Below are 21,796 nucleotides of genomic sequence, written 5' to 3' on the forward strand. Positions count from 1 at the left end.
AGTGATAAGTAAAGGCATATAAGTCAAAGGGTACCAATCTTGACAGCAAGAGCATAGTTGTTGGGCATAGGTATTTGTGTGACAGCATAAGGACAGGAAGGAGAGACTAACAATGACACCCCCATTGATCCGTGGTAGTTGCCAGCAACAGGAGATCCATAGAGATGAAACTGAGACCATGAGGTCAGAAGACGGGCTGGGGATAAGAGCCATGTTTCAGTTATAAAAAGCATATGAAGAGATTGACAGTGATTGAGCACGTCTGTAATTGCACAAGGTTGAAGCCCATTAGCATTCCATAATCCTATTGAAAGGTCACTCATTCAACCATAGCAGTGAGAGCATCAAGGGCACGTTTTTTGTTTGGAGCATCACCAAAGTGCTCAGCTACTGGTCGGACAGGAATTTCCTCAAGTCCAATCCATCCTGACTAGACAAAGAAGTGAGCAACTGGCAGGACCAAGTGAGAACGCAAAAACTTGAGAGCTTGGAGACAGCAGGCATTTTGGAGAACCAAAGCCTGGGTTTCAAGACCAAAGACAGACAAGTTGGCAAACTTGGGATCAGCAACATTTTTAGGATCAAGTGGATCAAAGTTGTTGGCAAGAGAGACCTTAGCACTAGCTAATTGGGACTTAAATTCCTCAAGATACTGCACATGAACAAGAATTCCAATAACTCCATGAGCAGGAAAGTTAATATCTAACAGGTGACCAGTGTCAACACCAAGAGTGCGGAGAGAGCGGCGCACTTCACTGTGTGTAATTCGACGTGAGCAAGGAATATAAACATATTCAAAACCATCAGGACCAGTTTTGTCAGAGAACAGTCTTTGAGAGGCAGCAACCCGGCAGGCAGAAGGAACTCAAGGTGTCTTGGCTGGCAGAATCAAGCTTGTTTTGGTGGCCCAAGTGGAGGCAGCAGTTCCAAGATCTGCAGTTGACTGGAGTGCAGGAAGAGAAGCAGAGCTGGGAACAGGACCAGTCACATTGTTTTGCAACAATTAAGATTGGAGATCAGCATTCTCCTGCCGGACATTAGCTAATTGAGCATGCAATTAGACAATTTTGACAGCAAGAGATTCCAAATGTGCTGTACGTTTGTTAAGTGCATTGAACTGTGACTGCATACTGGTTAAAAACGTCACAAGTTCGGCTGGCAGACTTTGCATACAATTAGCAGGCAACAATTGCGACATGTTTGGCGATGATCTTGAGATGGCAGCAATCGGCAGAGAAAAAGTGAAAATTGGTGATAAAATGGCAGGAACGATAGGAAAAAAATTTTTGACAATGGATGCGGTGGTGGGAAGGGTAGATGCGTCGTGTTTGACAATGGATGCAATGGTTGAAGCAATATTTTGAATGGATTGATGATAGAATTGTATAGATGCAAACTTTAAAAACCCCAAAATTTAAAAAAGTGAAGCTTACGTGAAAGAGAAGTGGGGATGTAGCTCAGGTTAAAGATTATATTTTATTAAAGGAGATATTGCTGGCAATCTATAGATCATATAGCCTCCAAAGTACAAAAAGAAGATATAAAAAAGTCCTAAGGGATCACAAAAGACAAAAAAAAGAGAGGGGAAAGAGAAGATCAAATCATACTAGCTTCAATGGCTGAATCTGCTCTCCACTTTGCAGCTGTGAAAATAGTTGTAACAGTGAAAGGGAGGAGACAGAATTGCAGAACAAAGAACTTTTCAGACAGCAAAGAACAAAAGAGAAAGAAGAGAGATAAAGGGAGTAAAGAACAATGGAAAGTGAAGAGCTATGAAAGAAAAGAAAAAGTCTAAATTATATCCAAAGAGCACCATGTTCAGTCTCATGTGAATAGTCACCATCAGGATTACATATAACATCTATGTGCCAGAGAATAGTCAGCAGTGGTATCCAGTAAGCAGATCGCAGTTCTTGAGATGACAAAGGCAAGGATGTGATGGCAAAATCAATTCTGTGTATCTGATCTTGGTCAGGTTGAGGCAACTGTTCAAATAGTGCCATAGGAACAAGTGGGCAATCCAACAAATGGCGGTGTGAGGTGTGATCTGATCCACAAGGACATTCCTTTGGTTTGCCTGGTAACCACCCCATTCTCCAACGAATCAAACGGCCACGTTCCACACGTGAGGCTGGCAAAAACAAGATTGGATCAACTCCAAGAACTGGGCGGCATGCTTGAATGAGAACTTGTGTATTGGACTGGAGAAAGATTGCAAATCCAGCTTCTCTAATGCTTTCAAAATGATTTTTTACAGCACTAGGGCTTCGAAGTTTGAGTGTTGGAGGGAGATTAGACAGAAGATGGGTTTTTTCCAAGGAGACAAGTGAAGAATAGACGGTATGATGATGGTGCAAAAGAGACAGAAGGTACTGGGCTGGCAAAAAGCATGATCTTATACAGAACTTGGCCATAAGAGCATCGGCACAAAACTTCATACTTGGCAGATTGCAGATGTGCTTTAACACAATTGTAGAGGACGTGGCATGCCCCCCAACAATCATGCGAAGACACTTATCTTAAATGGACTCCAGCACTTTGATATCTTGTTTCAGTAGAGTGGAGATCGCCAAACCATATTCAAACTTTGGGCGGACAAAGGTCTTATACAATTGTAAACTAAGCAGCAGAGAAAACCAGAACGAGGGGATGTAGCTCAGGTTAAAGATTATTTTTATTAAGGAGATATCGCTGGCGATCTATAGATCATATAGCCTCCTAAGTACAAAAGAAAAAGAAAAAAAAAGTCCAAAAGGATCACAAAAGACAAAAAAATGAATAGAAGAAGAGAAATAAACAATACTAAGCTAAAAGACTGAACCTGCTCTCCACTTTGCAGCTGTGTAAAAAGTTGTAACAGTGAAAGGGAGGAGACAGAATTGCAGATCTAGAAACCTTTCATGAATGAGAAGACAAAAATAAGAAGAAAAGAAGTAAAAGAAAACAGATATTAAATTATTAGAGCTAGTGCCAGAGAGAACCATGATCGGTTTCATGTGTGTAGTTGCCATTAGGATTGCATAGCATGTCAATATGCCATAGTATTGTAAGAAGAGCTTTCCAATATAGAGGGCTTGGATGTGTAGACGAGATTGGTAGTGCTGATATAGCAAAGTCAATGATGTTGTCTTCATCTGTGGGTGGTGCTGGAAGTTGAGAGAACAGCTGAGATGGGATTGTGATGCAGAATTGGAGATGGCGTCTTGAAGTATGATCAAAGCCACATGCACACTCCTTTGGCTTACCAGGCAACCAGCCCATTCTCCAACGTACTAGACGGCCACGTTCTATGCATGTAGCAGGAAGAAACAATACAGGATCAACTTCAAGAAGAGGGCGGCAAGCTTGGATGAGAATCTTAGTGTTGGTGAGACGAAAGTGAGCAAACTTTTCTTGTCTAAAAGACTCAAAGTGCTTGGATAGTTTTATGCGGCTGGAGCAATTAAGATCAGGGGGAATGCTGGCAAAAAGAGGGTTTGTGTGAAGAGTGGATAGTGTTGATGCTTGGAGATGATGAGAATGGAGCAGAGAGAGAAGACAACCAGAAGGAAGAGTGTGTGCCCGAAGACAAAATTTTGTTTTGAGAATGTCAACGCGAAAAGCCATACTGGGCAGGTTGCAGATATGTTTCAAGACTGCAGTAGATGAAGTTGCATGGCCACCAACAATCATTCGCAAGCATTTATCTTGAATTTTCTCTAGAAGTAAAACATCTTTTTGCAAAAGACATGTGATTGCAAGACCATACTCGAATTTTGGTCGTATAAAGGTTTTGAACAGACGTGAACTTAAGAGCAAACTGAAACCAGATCTACATGCACCAACAGCAGTAAGAGTTGCCATAGCAGCCAATGCTCCAGAACGACGATGAGTGACAGGGGATGTAGCTCAAATGGTAGAGCGCTCGCTTAGCATGCGAGAGGCACTGGGATCGACGCCCAGCTTCTCCAACTTTTGCAGAATTTGAGGACTTTTTGAACTTAATAATAACTGTTTTTTTTTGTGCAGCTGTCAGAGTGTGTTGTTCCTGATCTGGGTTGGTCTTCCTTTTACTATAACAAAGTCAAAAGGTCGAACCCACTGGGGATCAAGGAGTATACATAAAATCAAAGAAAGAATAAAAGATATCTTTTATTGATATGAATTGAATTGTTTTATATAGTTTTCTAGACTAATACTGTGCATTATTTACATTAGCTATTATATTATATTTAAATATAAGAAGAGTCATTATACTGTAGTTAATGCTCAGAAAGATGTTACTGTGCATAAAGAGGTTCTGCGGTTAACTATCTTCAGATTTTACAGATTCATCAAAATAATATCCGACACACTAATTGTAAATACTTTTCTGCAAGTCACAAATCCTTTCAAAAAATATTGGAATTTGTTTTATTGTGTAGAATCTTTTTACGCATTTTTGTTACTGATTCTGTTTATCAATACTATAATAATGAATGACATCACTTTTGACTCTCACATCTCGACCTTCTACCAGTTCATGCCTACATATGAAAATGAGACAGAAGAATTTGTTTTTGGAGCTGAAGAAGAGTACCAGCTATGGTTTACAAACAACCCAGCTTGCTATGCCAACTGGATCATTCAAAACAGCAACAAGTTAAAGAGAAAAGTTCCTGTTGGTGCTTTGATTGATTGCAATCTGATCAAAGTAACTTAGTATCTTAAATGCGATCATTCTGGCACAAAGGCAGAGAGTTCGAAGAAGCAAGCAGTTTGTTGTAAATGAGTATTGACTACTGCTGTAATTGAGAATAAGTCTGAAGGAAATAATATAAGGTCTCAGCTATTTCAGTCAAAGGTGTTTACCAATTACTTTATTATTTAACACACAGGTTTAGCATGCATGATAATGATTATATTTCATATGATGATATCACCGTAATATGAGATATATCAGTGGATTATTATAAGCATAATTATAACTCATAAACACATTTACTTTTGATGTTAATACTTCATTGGGACTACACACATTTATATAATTAATCATACATTAATTATCCTAAGATCACGTTGCTCTGATTAAGGCTCAGATAGGATCGATTACCTGACCCCAGTCATATAATTTTCCCAATCCAAAACAATATAAATAGCAGTAGTAGTTCAGTGTAGAAACCTGGTCAAACTTTGATACAAAATCCTTTCTCAATAAACAAAACCTACACAAGTTCTCACGAATCTTTGTTCCTAATCTCAAATCTTCAATTCTTCCTCCTAAAAACTTCTTCAACTTCAACCACTACAACACGAAAATGACAAGCTCCATGTTGTTAAGCATAGAAATACTACGGGTAAGAGCATCAAGGTGGGATGCTTGGCTGATTTAGTTGTTAAGTTCTTTAATGTCAGTAAAGTAATAGTAGTTTACAACTGGAGGCATAATAACCACAATCCTTTTGAGCTTTCTGATATCTCTCACTCTTGGCTCTCTGAAGAAGCCCATATATGAATCAATGAACATGTTGAGAAAAACCTTGACTGGAAAGCCATTAAAAAACTTCTAAGACTAGAAGATGTAAAACTAGAAGAGATATTTTATTAATATATAGTAACATTAAAATAAGGTTTTATTATATATTTTTAATTATAATGTCTTTAATTAGATGAATAACTCTATGTCAATGACATCTATTCCTTCTGCAATGATGATACAGTATAAAGATGTTCATAATGCAATTGTAGCTAGAATCAACAACAGTGCTAGAAAGTACTACAAAGATGAGATAAGTACTGAAAGATGGATTGCTTTCCTTCAAGAAAAGGGCTATCAAACTATGTTTGACACATATAACTCTGTTTGGCCTCTTCTTGTAAGCTGGGTCTCCCCTTGGCAGAAGAAGGTAACTATAAATATTACATATATATATAGTCAAATATTTAAATATATATCAAAAAAAATACTATTTATCACTTTAATTTATTTTATCATTAGTTTTTAGAAAATGCAGAGGAGTGGTATCTTGACTCAATCCACAAAACCTGCAAGTCTTTCCTTGACAACAAGGACTGTTATTTGATGTCTGTGGCTGTATACAACCCTGTAACTAACAAGGGAGTTCCAGTTGCTTTCTTTGTTATCAGCATTGAATGTAGTTATATCATTGCAAGATGGTTGAACTGGTTGAAAGACACCAATAGCTTGAAGGTCAAACAGATCATGATTGACTGTAGCTCAATAGAGCAGAAGGCTATCCGGGATACATTTGGACCTTCAGTTCAAATTCTTTTGTGCCATTGGCATATCAAATGTGCTTGGGAAAGTCATGTCAAGAAGGTAATTTTATTAATGTATTTTACTTAAAATATTGAACCTATATTAACTAGTAATATTATTAGGTGACAATCTCCAATGCCCACTGCAAAAATTATATGATTTCACCATGGGAAAGTTGAGTAGAACCAAAAAGACAAGTTAATCAAATTCGAACTCCATTATGTTTTCAAATTTTGGCAGCAATAATACTATGTAGCTTTTTCTATTGGATATAAGACATATTGCATCTTTTAATGGTTATCTAAAAAAAATAAAAACTATAAAAATAAACTATGCTATTGAATACATTCCTGTTTGCACAAATTTTATAAACGCAAGCAAACTTAAAATGTCTAATAAGTACAACCTAGTTAAATGCAATTGTTCAGTGTACTCTCCCAATGGTGGATATTTTGCTATGGTCTCCACTCAGACATGCCATAGACATTTTGCTGATGATGTGCAAAGAAATTTTCAAAGACAATATTGTACGTAGAGAAACACTATACATTTTATTTTATTTTATTTTATGCGGCAATTTAATAAATTTATATAATATAATATTGTCTCCTGAAGTAGTAGATATGGTAAATGAAAATGTCAGTGACATTGTGAATGACAATTCCAAAAACATGATGAATGACAACACAAGCAACATAGATTCTGAGCCCAAGAGCAATGTTTTTGAGATTCATAAAGACAATTGGGGTGATCCAGACACTCAGATATTAGATTTATCACATATAAGAACATATTCATATTGGGATAGTGTAGTAGCTATCATCTTGTCAGTATAAAAAATATATAAACGATTAAGTAATCAGGCCAATAATTATTACAGTTAGTACTGTAGATAATATCTTAACAATTGTTAAGATAATTATATCATACTGCTGGGTAAACTGTGTCAGATCGATATAGAGCTAATTTAGTAGGAAGTTCTAAAGCTCTAGTATAAAAGAGAAAAGAATAGCTAAGAGCTAAAAAAGTATAATTTATGACTTGATGTCATAATTGTAACACCGATACTAGTTAAGCAGTAAATACACTCTAATAACCAAATATAGTAAAGGAAAAAAGCCTTAAGAAACTATGATGTAATGACAAGAGCAGATTGTGTTTTCTTATAAAAAGGGACACTTTTTATTTATGAATAAAAGACAACTTATATACAGTCTCAAAGTATTTTTATACGTCTCTATTATCAAATTTATTATTTTTTGATTGTTTCGTACCTGAAATATTACAACTAGAGCTTTAAAACTTTCTACTAAATTAGCTCCATATTGCTCTGACATAGTTTATTTGACCATATGATATAATTATCTTAACAATCTTTAAGATACTATCTACAGTACTAACTGTAATAATTATTGGCCTGATTACTTAACCGTTTATATATATATTATACTGACAAGATGATAGCTACTATGTTATCCCAATATGAATATGTTTTTATATGTGCTAAATCCAACATCTGAGTGTCTGGATCACCACATGACATCCACTCATCTTCAAAGTACTTATCCAGAGTTCTTTTTTCTATAACCTTTGTAGAAATATCATTGTTGACTTCCAGCTGCTCTTTACTTTGGAAATCTTTCTGAGATGATAGCAATTTGAAAAGCTCAAGATGTTCATCAAAGACATTGTGTTTATCTACAAAAATTATTTTGTTAAATAAATGTGTGCACAATTCTCTTTTTTTTCTGGCTTCATTGTTTTTTTTGTTATTTTGGCAATGTTGTTAATCATATGTCAATCACACAGAAGCTTCTTGGCCAAAGGAAATTTGGAATCAAGTGTATTAATCAATTTTTTATATTTGTCTGTAACAAATATAGGGGCTTTATCAACCACCTCCAAAACAATTGCTTTCAGAGACTTTACAAACCAGACATAGCTCTTCTTTGTCTCATTGGCTACCTATGCAAAGATCACAGAAAAGCTCCTCAATCTTTCTCTACTTAGATTATAGACACTCTCTATGCAAACCAATGATATCTTTGCACAGTTTGTCTTGTATGTAGCATCCACAATAGGGGGTTTCATTATCTGCTTTACATTTTATTTTATTTTTTCTAAGCTTTAAGTTTTAACCAATAATAATGAATATAAAAAAATATTACTGAACACCACTTATGTTAGCTAATTTAATGTATAACATCTTTTAAAAAATCACTTTTTTATTTATTATTCTAGATATATTTACTGTTTGCATAAAGCTACTGATGGGCTAAAATTTATGAAAAGTCTTTGAATAAGCATATTTAAGACATATTAAATAATATAATGTATTACTTCTATCAAAATAGACAGAAAATATGAGTAAAATAATGCTTTTTATTATTTGTAATATTTGAATAAAAATGCTAAGTCAAAAATAAAATAAAGTCTTAAAATTATCAAGCCAAGTTTTGAGATTTTATTGTTTTGAGAGATTTTTACCAGCCAATAATTAGTGTTTTTCAATCCCAGAAAAAATAAAAAAACCTAAAACAGATAATGAAACCCCCTAAGAGCATTTGCAGCAGTAGCATTTAAATTTAGTTTTTCCCAATTTAAATGCTTTTTGTAAATGCTTTTCAAAAAAAATTGTCTGTAGCAGTAGTATTTCCAACAGCATTGTGGTATTTCAGGTATGAAACAATAGAAAAATAAAATATTTGATAATAGAGACGTATAGAAATACTTTGAGACTGTATATAAGTCTTTTTTTTATTCATAAATAAAAAGTGTCCCTTTTTATAAGAAAACACAATCTGCTCTTGTCATTACGTCTTAGTTTCTTAAGGCTTTCTTCCTTTACTATATTTGGTTATTAGAGTGTATTTACTGCTTAACTAGTGTCGGTGTTACAATTATGACATCAAGTCATAAATTATACTTTTTTAGCTCTTAGCTATTCTTTTCTCTTTTATACTAGAGCTTTAGAACTTCCTACTAAATTAGCTCCATATCGATCTGACACAGTTTACCCAGCAGTATGATATAATTATCTTAACAATCTTTAAGATATTATCTACAGTACTAACTGTAATAATTATTGGGCTGATTACTTAATCGTTTATATATATTTTATACTGACAAGATGATAGCTACTACGCTATCCCAATATGAATATGTTCTTATATGTGATAAATCCAACATCCAAGTGTCTGGATCACCACAAGCATGTATTTACATGCTCCGCGATTTTTATGATCTTGAGTATAAAAATGGATGCTCATTTTAAAAACTTGCCAAGTATTTAAATCGTTTTTCTTTGTTATTTTTTTCTTTAAATCAAATAATAGTATATAGTAACATTTACAAAAACTCACAAAAATTATGCTCACTACAAAGCTGATAGTCTCGAGAACATTTAACTTGTATTTTTTATATTAAATATAAAAGAAAAATATCTAATAAGAATGAATTTTACTAGTGAAGAAGACTATACCAGATAATATAATTATCTAAATGCTTCTTTTTATTATGCTACTGATATTTTACCCTTAATATTTTTACTGATTTAAACCTCAGATGTGGCTTGTGAGCACTTAAATTAATACTAATAGAAATGCTACTGCTACAGATGCTCTAATAAAGATATCAGATAAATGTCAAGCTCTCCTGATCATTATATTATCTGTAAAAAATATGGGTGTGAGTCTATTTCTCTTATTAAACTTGTGAAGAATGGAATATCCCTTTGCTTCCATTGTTTTGTTGAGCTCAGTAGTGCCATGGGCAGATTTTTTATTACAACAAGTAGCACTATACTTGAGATTGTTGATATTGCTGATTCTCAGCTTTCTTATTCCTGTTGTTGTATCCAACATCATCGTAGATTTAAATTAAAAGTACAGACACTCAACAAATACATACATTGAGTTACCGACAACTAGTAACAATACTAAAAGATATATCTTCCCTTATACAAGGAAATTACGTAAAGAACATACTAAGACAAATACTAAGACTCTAGTCAATAACATTAAAAACATAAGAACTAAATCATAGAAGATAATGGTAGAGAAACAGACATTACATGATATCATCATATCATCACCAAGCTAAATACAATGTCTATATAAACGCACAATACTAATAGCAATAGAACAGCATCTCTTTTCTGATTCTTTCACTTCTTCTAATAAAACAAAGTCTCACCGTACTCTCGTCTGCACTTGCTTTATTTTATATCTTATTTTTACCTCATACATAACACCTGTCACTTTGTCACTTGTTGCCTTCTGAACATCACAGGACTTAGCGTGATTCTCTAATATTGTCTTTGCAATAGTAATATCTTTAACAGTCAAAAGAGACATTCTTTCTTGATAAGAAAAAACCAAATTCTCAGGGGTGACAAGGTGATTGTGGCAATGTTCTTTTTTCCCATATGTAGACAAAGGAAGATATCCTTTGCTCTTCTTCTTATAAGAAAATCTTAAGTGATAGGGACATTTAGTAAGAGAAGAGTTGAGTGCCATCTTTCTTTTCTTATCACTTATATTGCTCTTGTCACAATAAATACAAACCTTTTAACCAGCAATGTAAAAGATAGAGAATTTTCTATCCTTAATCTTAACAAGGAAGTTATTAGAAAGGGCATAATTGTTTATGGCTTGAAAAATACTCTGCTTGTCAGGATAACAATTCTTGAGAAATAAGAGAGTTGTTTTAAGTGAGTATATCTTCTCAATAAAAGTATTAAAATTGGTGCTCATATTTAATAAAAGGCTACTGTAGTTATATAAATATTTTTATTGATTTATGTAAGCAATGTATGCAATATATGCAATGTATGTAATATACACAATGTAAAAAAGGCATCATATCTTATTATTTGGAAATATTATTTTTTATTCTTACAACTAAATGTTAATAACTTTAAAAAAAGATGTGTTTTTATTTTTTCTGAAAAATTTGAATGACCTAAAGATAGGAACATGGGTGTGGTTATAACAATCAAGCAAGATGTGCTTATAAAGAATGGGAATAGAAGGGTTTTCAAGACACTTTATAGCTGGGCCTTGGACTTGCAGTCACCTTAAATTGTGCTGTGCTATTACCCCCATCCCCTAAGATCGCTGTTTTTAACATTAGAGTGAGGGAAAAAAAGTCATAGAAGAACGAATCAGCCTTAACTATTAGACTTCTTCACTTTTTTTTCATAGATTTTTTGAAATATTAGGTGATATTATTCTTATAATTTTGTGTGAAAATAAAATTCAAATGTGTGAATTATTATTGAGTAAAGTATGTGAATTTAATTGGAGAAAATATGTGAAAATTTATTTAACAATGTGTGAATAATTTATTCAAAGTTAGCAAATAATTAGTGAAAATACAGTAGAGTGATTATTCATCAGTTTATCAGGTTTCAATATGATATTTCTTTTCTGGCACTTGTAACTAAGTTGCAGAATCAATAACACTGGTAATTATCAAGTTTGTAAATAATTTTTAGATAGGAAATAAATACTGGAAAAACCGTTTTAATTAACAATGTGACCAGATTGGTAGATATATGTACAGAAAGCATCTCACAAATCTGGATAACAATTTTCATTTATCAAAATGCAAATTTCCCCTGCCAAATTATTTGTCACATTTGCTAACTGCATAGTGTTATCTACTTATCTAGTTATCTAGTGTAAGGCTAATAATTTTACCATTAGTTACTAATAAATTACAATATATGATTGGTAGCAAAATCAGGTTCCCATCAGATGAATTGACACGTCATCTGGTCATTATTCCAAGACAACTGAAATAATTGTTTATTTTATTTCATATTCTTATTATTATATATTAAATACCTAAAAATGAACGTTAATAACTTCTTGAATGATGCTGCAAACTTGCCAACCAATGTAGTAGAAAAACTGTGATTAGAATTGCAGCGTAGAAAAGAATTCGAAATTAGCTTTGCTATAGAATTTAATTTGCAACAAAAGGTTGTTGAAAACATAGCTGAAGCTGCCTATAATTTCAGCAATACTGTTTTGGGGCCCAAAAAGATTAAAAAAAAATCCTTTTAATCTTTACACTAAGGAGATGAATAACAAGAGAAAACTTGACAGTAATACAATTAACTGCATTGATTACAAGTAAAACAATAGTTTTGTAACAATTTGAAATATATTTTTAGAGGAAAACTACAGACATGAGGAAATCATTGATTCATGCAACTCGATGGGTCCTTTAGAAAAAGGCAGATATTACGAGATGGCGAAAGAAGATTCCGCTACTCTTCACCAGGAATCTTCTGTCTCTGATGTCAAACGTGATGCAAAATCCATATTGACCATCATAGACACAATGAAGCTATTGATGAACTACGATAGTCTGTTTCTGTTCTGGGAGTCAGGCACCAGCTCCAGTCAAAAGATTGGCCGCCTCTTGTCAGGAGATATGTCTTCAATATTTTTTAAGTGTATTGAGAAAGATGGCACTCCGAAGAGTTTCTTGGAAGCAATGGGAAACGTCAAAAGATGCCCAAGTAAGTATTATATAATAGATGTATTATTTATTTTATCTTAATTTATTTTTCTGTCATAGTGCAAGAAATACAACCTGCGACCATTGCTGCCAACAACTTTAGGAATAAGATGAACAAACGTTTGATAAGCTTGTTCAATAGTAAGTCTATAAAATATCAAAATTAACATTTACTTTATATTATCAATTTCTTAGAAGAAACTGGGGAAACAAGAAAATCTTTCCCTTGGAAAACAATCAAAAACAAAAAAGGCACCATCAGAGCCATTGGATGGCCAGAAAAGATGTCTTTTGTGCTACTCAGTCTTATGGAAGATATTGAGAAAGAAATGTTAGTTGATGCCCTGGACAAAGGGCTCATTTCTTTCTCTTGCTCTTTAGAGTAAGGCTTGACAAGCTTAATAAAAACATGTTTTTGTCTCTAACTTCTATAATTAATAATTTGTATGCTAAACTTATGTGTACATCTTATCTGAAGGCTTTCCAGTGCTGTACAATAGATTCTTGCTTTTACTATTTTTTGTGACGTTTTTTTATGTATTTTAATTTTCAAAACAAAAAAAATGACTTCAAAGTTTTTTCTTTCCTAATCTACTTTAATAATATATGTGGTATACACACCACAATTGAGTGAAGAACAGACCCTACAACCAAACACTGGTTCCTTCTTGCTAATGAACCTGGCAAGTTAACAATCTCCAGAACTGTTACACACCAGGCACACGTATACTACACACTCATACAGTATAAACCAACCATTACACAACAGGGATTTGAATTATAGGGATTTGAATAGTAGCAGATATAAACAATATTATTTTGTCTCTTTAATAAATAATACTCTCACAGTATCTACTTTTCCCATTATTGAGATACTAACCCATAAACAATCCTGAATACCTCAATATACACATTATAAGTATTTTAAGTAATAAATAAAATGTTACCCTTTGCTATCATCATCATCTTGTAACATGTATTGAACACTTGATTGAATAGCTTTATAAATCTTATCATAAACTTCTTGTAATTATGCACAAACAGTTAAAGACAGATAAGAGCACTAGTCAAGATAAATCAGCAATGGAAAACAACTGCCTGATCATTTTATTTGAATATTAAGATCAACAAATAAACTTGGAGCAAGAATAGATATATATTAAATTTTAAGTCTTTGGAAGTAATGGTTTTGATAAACAATGCTTATATGACCTTCTGCTTTGCTTTACAAAAGATAGTATGTATTTTTAAAATAATCTTAAGGCTATCCTAAAAAAATGTTTTTAATGCTTTGCTCAATTAGCTTTCTTTCCCAATAGTGTTAAGTTTTTTTGGCTCATCTAATGCTACTGCTTAGAATTATAAAAACAATGTCATATAATTTATTTATTTTTGTAAGGGTATACTTTAGACTTTATTTATTTTCAAGCAAAAACAAAACAAAATCTAAGGAAGTAGAATACATGTTTGCTAATCCTAGGGGGACAACGTTTCCAGATGGGAGATGACGTTTTCAGGTCGGAGACGACATTTTGATTTTACTGGACCACAAATCGTGACTTGCTTTCCGGCATCAAATAACTACATCAGGTCCCTAAGGATTCATACTTATCATAATAAAGATACTTTAATGCAAGACAAGATAATAGCTTTGGCTAAATGTAAAAGCATCATAGTAAATATGTAATTTTATACATATATATATACAATATATTCATGCATTATTTTATATATGTATATAATAATAAAATGGATGCCTATCATGCTACTTTAAGACAGTATACCCTAATAAACAAATGTTGTCTCCTACTCTGGAAACGTCGTCTCCCACACCTATTTGTTGGGGTTTATACTTTGATCAAAAGGTCATCTCCCATCTTTAGAATAACACTAATCGTAAATACTTTTCTGCAAGTCACGCAGATTCAGCCAATAGTATCTTGTATTTCTTCAAAAAAAGAGCACAATATTTGAGAAAAAAAGGAAAAAACATAGGGGGGATATTTTGTGCTGAAAATGCCAAAAGTATCTTACTTTTTTAATTATTTTTAAGTACAAACTAAATTTTAATTTTTTATGTCTAGTGAATAATTTTCACAAGGCAATTTTTATACATTAGATTTTATAGTTTATATAAGTCTTTTATATTAAAGAAGAGAGTAGAAATTTGATGTTTATTGAGAAAAAAATAAATTGAAAGAGAAGTCTTGTAATCTATGACTTTAGGTCTGCTTTCGCAACTCATTAGTTGGGTTAACAACAGAGTTTACCTTCTTCATAAGGTCCAACAAGACTTCTTTTTGCTCAAAGGTTTTGGAAGAGATATACACCTGCTTCCAAATTCTCTCCAAACTTTCATTCATAAGCAGAAGATTTGCTTTCTGCTCATCTTTGCTCATTTGGTTTTCCAACAAGGCAATATTATCTTCTGAAATAATATTGCCATCGTTTTCACCAAGGCCAAACAACGCAGCTGAATCCAGTACGACATTTCGTCTTACTGTCACTGGCAGGTCAAAAACTCGAGAGACCAAGAAGATATGTTTGCACAATCTAGCAGAGTCTGGGCAAGAGCAATCATGTAAGTGGGTTGTGAACTTGATAAAGTATACCAGTTCACAACCCTCTCCAAAAGATTTGCAAGAATACATCTAAAATAATAATATTAATTATAAATTATAAATTATATAAGCAAATGTTTTATATAATATTACCTTGCATGCTTGCAATTTTTGCAGTTCAACTTCTTCAACCAGACCATTTGCTCTTTTGATAGCAATAACACTGGCCTTTCTCTTTCGTTCTGAGTCAGTCACACTAAGCCTGATGCTCTTAATACCAAAATAGGTCTCAAGAGTATCCTGATGGTAATCTCTCTCAGCTAACTGAGAAAGTATATATACAATCTTGTCAATTCTACAGTTGCGAGACCAGCCTAAATAAAAGGACTTTAGTTAGTTATGATAAGACTCTATTAAATTGTTTGTATGGCATACAGCATCCTACAAAATAATTATAAATTAGTTTTTATAACCAGACAAAAAAAAACAATATTGAATATATCTGTCTCTATGCCTTAACCCAACTCTTTTCTTTGGTTCCCATGTAACCTCCATATAAGATATTAAGACAGAAAACTGCATGCCATAGTCTAATCTGAACTTTTGCCAATGAGCATTGTAGTCAGCTTCATTATTGCTATGCATTATCAAGTTCAATGCAGCACGAATGTTGGCCCGGACATTCTTGGTCTCAAGGTGGGTGTTGGGGATTGTCACCTAATAATATTACTAGTTAATATAGGTTCAATGTTTTAAGTAAAATACATTAATAAAATTACCTTCTTGACATGACTTTCCCAAGCACGTTTGATATGCCAATGGCACAAAAGAATTTGAACTGAAGGTCCAAATGTATCCCGGATAGCCTTCTGCTCTATTGAGCTACAGTCAATCATGATCTGTTTGACCTTCAAGCTATTGGTGTCTTTCAACCAGTTCAACCATCTTGCAATGATATAACTACATTCAATGCTGATAACAAAGAAAGCAACTGGAACTCCCTTGTTAGTTACAGGGTTGTATACAACCACAGATATCAAATAACAGTCCTTGTTGTCAAGGAAAGACTTGCAGGTTTTGTGAATTGAGTCAAGATACCACTCCTCTGCATTTTCTAAAAACTAATGATAAAATAAATTAAAGTGATAAATAGTATATTCTTTTTGATATATATTTAAATATTTGACTATATATATGTAATACTTGTAGTTACCTTCTTCTGCCAAGGGGAGACCCAGCTTACAAGAAGAGGCCCAACAGAATTATATGTGTCAAACATAGTTTGGTAGCCCTTTTCTTGAAGGAAAGCAATCCATCTTTCAGTACTTATCTCATCTTTGTAGTGCTTTCTAGCACTGTTGTTGATTCTAGCTACAATTGCATTATGAATATCTTTATACTGTATCATCATTGCAGAAGGAATAGATGTCATTGACATAGAGTTCTCCATCTAATTAAAGACATTATAATTAAAAATATATAATAAAATCTTATTTTAACGTCACTATATATTAATAAAATACCTCTTCTAGTTTTACATCTTCTAGTCTTAGAAGTCCCTTAATGGCTTTCCAGTCAAGATTTTTCTCAACGTGTTCATTGATCCAGATACGGGCTTCTTCAGAGAGCCGAGAGCAAGAGATATCAGAAATCTCAAGAGTATTGTGGTTATTATGCCTCCAGTTGTAAACTACTGTTACTTTACCACCATTAAAGAACTTAACAATTAAAGCAGTCAAGCATCCCACCTTGATGCTGTTACCCGTGGTATTTCTACTCTTAACAACAGGGAGCTCATTATTTTCAACTGCTTGCTTCTTCAAACTCTCTGCCTTTGTGCCAGAATGATCACATTTAATATACTGAGTTACTTTGATCAGATTGGGATCGATCAAAGCACCAACAGGAACCTCTCTCTTCAACTTGTTGCTGTTTTGAACGACCCAGTTGGCATGGCAAGCTGGGTTGTTTGTGAACCACAGCTAGTACTCTTCTTCAGCTTCAAAGACAAATTCTTCTGTCTCATTTTCATATGTAGGCATGAAACGGTAGATGGTCGAGGTGCGAGGGTCAAAAGTGATATCATTCACTATTATAGTATTGATAAATAAATCAGTAACAAAAACACGTAAAAAATTCTACGCAATAAAACAAATTCCAATTTTTTTGGAAGGATTTGTGACTTGCAGAAAAGTATTTACAATTAGCATAGCCGCCATCTTTATATGGCTGAGTTTAGAATCTAGTCAAAACGTCATCTCCCACCTAGGAATGTCATCTCTTAAAAGTTACAACTTTTCATATCTTGTTTGTTAAAAATAAAATCTTTATAATTTGAATTTCTTTATTAAATACTATAATAAGGTTTTTATATTTTTTAATGTAATAAATATTACCTCTTTTTGATATTTATTTAAGATAAAAACTAATAAAAACTGGTAAATCTTCTTCAAAAAAGAAAAAACGAGTTGCAAAAACATCCGAGGATAAATATAATATTAATAAATTTTGCATATTTTAAAAAATGTATCTAATAATTATAAAACAAATATAGTTTACATTTAAAGAACATATCTTAGACAAATTCTGAGTCAATTAGAATTATTATTAATAACTAGACACTAATATGCTTACTTTTTTATATAATTCTTATATATTGTTATATGATAAAAAAGCAAAAATAGTATAAAATTATTGCATAAAAATGGTAGCTAAAGTCGAGTATTTGTAAGATATATGATGTATTTGGGTCCTGTCAACAAATCACATACTTATTATTGCTAATGAGTAATATTTTCACAATTTAACTTGAGGCATAAATCATATATTTTCATTTTATGTGATTTAAGTGGAAAAGATTATAATCCATATAATTTGCATTTTTTTTCAAAAACTTTCATAATAGATATAAAGGTAATGAAGCATTTTATGCCTAAGAAAGTTTACATAGCAGTTAAGTTATTATATTTTTATAAAATTCATGTTTTTATTTTTATTTTTTATTTTTATTTCTTCTGTAAAAACTCTTTCTATCATTTTCTCACAACATGTACATGAGATATTTTATCAAAAATACAGAAAATTAAAAAATATTCATAAAGGACCAAAAAAAGTTTTTAATTACATATATTCAGATAATATATGAATTCAGTAAAAGTTTCATAGAAAACAAATGAGAAAAAAGTAATTCTACAAGCAAATACAATATTTTATTTTATTAAAAAAATGCAAATTTTTGAGATATTACGTTAGTTTTCTCATGATCAATCTTTTCAATTCAACTAAAACTCCTAACATACATACATATATTTATATACTACTTTGATCCAAAGTTATAGAGAGCCAGCACTTGAATTGATGAAATAGATAGATGTAAATGCATAATATAACATATTTGAAGATAGTTTGGCTCGATCTGTGTAACACCATCCGATATTTATGCTTTTTAATTTGCTGGATATAAGTGTAACTTGAAGGGTAAAGTACTTCCCACAAATGATCTCTAGGAAAAAACAGAGTAGAGAGTCATTTAACCCACAAGTGATAGATAGCTTATATTGACGCAAAGAAACAAATTGATAAGATTTATAATGATTTAAAAAAGATTATCTAGCTAATAAAATATAGGTAATAAAGTATAATTAAAAGAGTAAAAAAATAGAAAAGAATATTGAAAAGAAATTATTTTGGAGTAAGATCAATTGGTTCATCTCGCTGTGAATGGAGAGAGAGCATGTCATTTCTGTGGTCATGCTTATTAAATTCTTTGAGCTTATTCCAGTAAGTATCAAAGTTCTCATCAATCTTATTTCTGGCACAACCTAAAAAATAATTCGGGAACAGTTGGCCATTTTCTAGAGATATTACGGGAAAGGTCAACTGTTGTCCAGTGATTACTGTTAACAGGATTAAAAATCAGAAGTTGTTGTTGTTTGGTTTTGTTGTTGGGAAGGGCGAATGGAAGAGAGGTTGTTGAGGGGGTGTTGGGGCTGTCTGAGTAGACGCAGACTGGTCGTGTATATGTGTCTGCAGCTAGTTGAGCACAGTCGGATGTGTTAAACCACATACTGGCATCTGAACATACTGGGATGAAATTGGTGTTAGTGTTGGTGTTGGTGTTGCTGGTGTTGCTATAATCGAGTTGAGAGCCATGTTGAATAATTTTTTCTAGTTGGCTTGTGTCAGTGCCAAAGGTATTTGTGTACAATGTTTTGTATTTTGGCAGGGCAGCTAGCATATCTCTTTTTACAAGTGAAAACTTATTTTGATCTTTGTAGATCAAGTGGGCAAGAACCCAAAAACCACACCATCCGTCAGCAGTAGGGCTAAACCCACCCTTGACATCATTGATTATCTCATGAGAGACAGGAAAACCGGGCTGGAATTTGACCCTCTTGCCAACAGAGGTGCGATTATCATACTGGTAATCTTCTAAGGCAGTGGCGGGTCTTTCGAACCCATTTCTTTGGGGGGCATCAACTAAAAAGCATATAAGTATAAGACGATATTTCTCTTTATGGATTCAATTACACTGTAAAATAAGAAAGCATATTACCTAGGTCGAGAGGCTCTTGTTTTACTTGTTTTGTTTTGTTTTTGGTGGCATCGACTAAAACAAATATTAGTACTAGTATTAGATTACTTTTAATGAATTCAATCACATTGTAAAATAATAGCGCATTTTATCTGAGTTGAGAGACTCCTTTTCAATTTGTTTTGTTTTGTTTTTGGTAGCATTGACTAAGAGAGTTGTGTATATATAAGACAAGAGTTCTCATAAACTCAATTAAATTTTAAATTAAAAACGCATCTTACCTGAGTCGAGAGGCTCTTTTTTGATTTTTTTAATATTTTTTTTTTGTTTTCTTATGACATTAAGGCCAGATAAACTCTTTTCAACCATCTTTGTAACTTTTTGTCAGTACATTGCCTTAATCCCGGCTTATAATTCTATTAAGATAATTAGTTTTGTCCTATGTTTAATATAAGTAAATCACAAAACTTACAGTTCCAGCCAAGACACTTGTCTTTCTCCACATTGGGTGACCAAAGTCTTTTGGCAAGTATTTAGGACGGCTGCTGCCTTTGCGTCTTCCTGGATACTTGACGTTCTCTGGTGCTTGCAGTTTGATAGGAGAATGACCATTTTTGCTATCAAAGTCATTTACAGCTTTTTTCACTTTTTTTAAAAGATCAAAAACTTGCTGGCTGCCTTCACAAGAGTGGAATAAAGCTTTAAGCTTAATGATTTCACTCATCCACTCCTTGGGTTTTTCGATGACAGGAACTTGCATATTTGGCTGATTCCATGCCTTGTCTTCCTTTCTAGCATCAATAACCCATCTATCTGGTAGATCAGAGATTTGAAGATCCCTTTCTACTGGTAGGGTATGGTGACAAGGTAGGCCATATTGAACTTTGTTCATGCAATAGCACTCTCATCATCTTCTGGTAAACAGAGCTCCTGGTCAAGTACAAGCAACACTCGCTTTGACACCTTTATGAAAAGTGTTGTGGGGAGAAAATAAAGCAAAATATAATATAGACGAAAGAATTCGTGAGAACTTGTGTAGGTTGTTTATTTCAAAAGAAAAGTAAAGAATGATAAAATTCGATTGTCTTTCTACATGGAACTATCTACTGATATTTATATGTTTTTCTAATTTGTAATTTAGTGTGTGCTTAAGTAATCTTTATCACGATGAGTCATCTTCCAGGAGTATTGTTCTTCTGGAAAGATCCAGAAAGACCAATTGATATGATACTTCTCCAGTCAGATCAGTCCAAGAGTTTTGGTAAAGAAGAGCATTTATGCTATTGGTAATATTTTAGTATTCCGACCCAGATACTCGGGTAATGTTTCATAATATTAGATAGTTGTAGTTGTAGTCTCTCAATTAAGTATTTATATAATAAAAGAAATATGTAGATGAAATATAATGATGCCATATATATAATGTATATGTATTTGTATATCTCATGTCATGGTGATAATAATAAATAATCAATTATGTGTATGATGATCTGTGTATTAGATAATATCATAAAGGGAGATCCGTTTGACTGGAATAGCTGAGGATATTATTTTATCCTTCAGTCTTACTCTCAGATTCAGCAGTAATCAATACTCATTCACAACAAAAAGGTTTGAGAGACGTTGGTTTCGTCCAACAAGAGCATCGATCGTGTTCGTTTTTCTTATCCTTGTTGCTCGGAAATCCATCTCTAGCCTTTCAATGTATTTGGCCACACTCTCAAAGGCCAATCCCAGAGAAGAAATAGGAGAGATGCCTCTCTTAAAAGCTTGATGAGCACTTTCTACTTGCTGAGTGGTGGTACACCCAAAATGCATAAGCTTGCTAGTGATATACCCTGCCCACTTATCCTTGCAATTCAACCACCTTTCAGAGAAGTAGGTTGATGCCGGTGCTCTGGCCTTGCCATCATCTACTTCTAGCCCAGCACA

General features: G+C 33.1%; 8 protein-coding genes and 1 non-coding gene across 9 annotated transcripts; 4 read left to right on the forward strand and 5 right to left on the reverse strand.

The window, feature by feature from the left end:
• Window positions 1-23: 23 nt before the first annotated feature.
• PHYBLDRAFT_143773 (hypothetical protein) lies at window positions 24-2,504 on the reverse strand (the record flags this gene model as incomplete). Its single annotated transcript, XM_018431064.1, has 7 exons — window positions 24-304; window positions 376-430; window positions 461-864; window positions 1,099-1,396; window positions 1,434-1,456; window positions 1,608-1,643; window positions 1,814-2,504. 7 exons carry the CDS (start codon window positions 2,502-2,504, stop codon window positions 24-26), a joined length of 1,788 nt encoding a protein of 595 aa, XP_018293560.1.
• Window positions 2,505-2,964: 460 nt separating this feature from the next.
• PHYBLDRAFT_166759 (hypothetical protein) lies at window positions 2,965-3,843 on the reverse strand (the record flags this gene model as incomplete). The annotated part of the gene is made up of 1 exon (XM_018435477.1): window positions 2,965-3,843. The coding sequence occupies one exon, from the start codon at window positions 3,841-3,843 to the stop codon at window positions 2,965-2,967; it is 879 nt and encodes a 292-aa protein (XP_018293561.1).
• A 34-nt stretch (window positions 3,844-3,877) lies between these two features.
• On the forward strand, window positions 3,878-3,950 carry PHYBLDRAFT_t98. Its single transcript has one exon. It is a non-coding gene; the product is annotated as a tRNA-Ala (tRNA).
• A 503-nt stretch (window positions 3,951-4,453) lies between these two features.
• Window positions 4,454-6,417, forward strand: PHYBLDRAFT_143775 (hypothetical protein; the record flags this gene model as incomplete). The annotated part of the gene is made up of 5 exons (XM_018431065.1): window positions 4,454-4,672; window positions 5,193-5,315; window positions 5,628-5,864; window positions 5,957-6,298; window positions 6,361-6,417. The coding sequence occupies 5 exons, from the start codon at window positions 4,454-4,456 to the stop codon at window positions 6,415-6,417; spliced, it is 978 nt and encodes a 325-aa protein (XP_018293562.1).
• Window positions 6,418-6,626: 209 nt separating this feature from the next.
• PHYBLDRAFT_64434 (hypothetical protein) lies at window positions 6,627-7,074 on the forward strand (the record flags this gene model as incomplete). The annotated part of the gene is made up of 2 exons (XM_018441295.1): window positions 6,627-6,765; window positions 6,854-7,074. The coding sequence occupies 2 exons, from the start codon at window positions 6,627-6,629 to the stop codon at window positions 7,072-7,074; spliced, it is 360 nt and encodes a 119-aa protein (XP_018293563.1).
• Window positions 7,075-7,682: 608 nt separating this feature from the next.
• On the reverse strand, window positions 7,683-8,329 carry PHYBLDRAFT_64435 (hypothetical protein; the record flags this gene model as incomplete). Its single annotated transcript, XM_018441296.1, has 2 exons — window positions 7,683-7,936; window positions 8,245-8,329. 2 exons carry the CDS (start codon window positions 8,327-8,329, stop codon window positions 7,683-7,685), a joined length of 339 nt encoding a protein of 112 aa, XP_018293564.1.
• A 1,553-nt stretch (window positions 8,330-9,882) lies between these two features.
• On the reverse strand, window positions 9,883-10,992 carry PHYBLDRAFT_64436 (hypothetical protein; the record flags this gene model as incomplete). The annotated part of the gene is made up of 4 exons (XM_018441297.1): window positions 9,883-10,082; window positions 10,212-10,335; window positions 10,477-10,598; window positions 10,812-10,992. 4 exons carry the CDS (start codon window positions 10,990-10,992, stop codon window positions 9,883-9,885), a joined length of 627 nt encoding a protein of 208 aa, XP_018293565.1.
• Window positions 10,993-12,093: 1,101 nt separating this feature from the next.
• On the forward strand, window positions 12,094-13,155 carry PHYBLDRAFT_64437 (hypothetical protein; the record flags this gene model as incomplete). Its single annotated transcript, XM_018441298.1, has 4 exons — window positions 12,094-12,141; window positions 12,422-12,770; window positions 12,830-12,910; window positions 12,965-13,155. 4 exons carry the CDS (start codon window positions 12,094-12,096, stop codon window positions 13,153-13,155), a joined length of 669 nt encoding a protein of 222 aa, XP_018293566.1.
• A 1,836-nt stretch (window positions 13,156-14,991) lies between these two features.
• PHYBLDRAFT_143778 (hypothetical protein) lies at window positions 14,992-20,756 on the reverse strand (the record flags this gene model as incomplete). Its single annotated transcript, XM_018431066.1, has 12 exons — window positions 14,992-15,420; window positions 15,484-15,654; window positions 15,766-15,771; window positions 15,880-16,047; window positions 16,110-16,451; window positions 16,544-16,780; window positions 16,854-17,259; window positions 17,320-17,419; window positions 19,198-19,809; window positions 19,886-19,939; window positions 20,146-20,233; window positions 20,337-20,756. 12 exons carry the CDS (start codon window positions 20,754-20,756, stop codon window positions 14,992-14,994), a joined length of 3,033 nt encoding a protein of 1,010 aa, XP_018293567.1.
• Window positions 20,757-21,796: the final 1,040 nt, after the last annotated feature.

This window comes from Phycomyces blakesleeanus, assembly GCF_001638985.1.
Source record: "Phycomyces blakesleeanus NRRL 1555(-) unplaced genomic scaffold PHYBLscaffold_7, whole genome shotgun sequence".
Taxonomy (NCBI): Eukaryota; Fungi; Mucoromycota; class Mucoromycetes; order Mucorales; family Phycomycetaceae; genus Phycomyces; species Phycomyces blakesleeanus.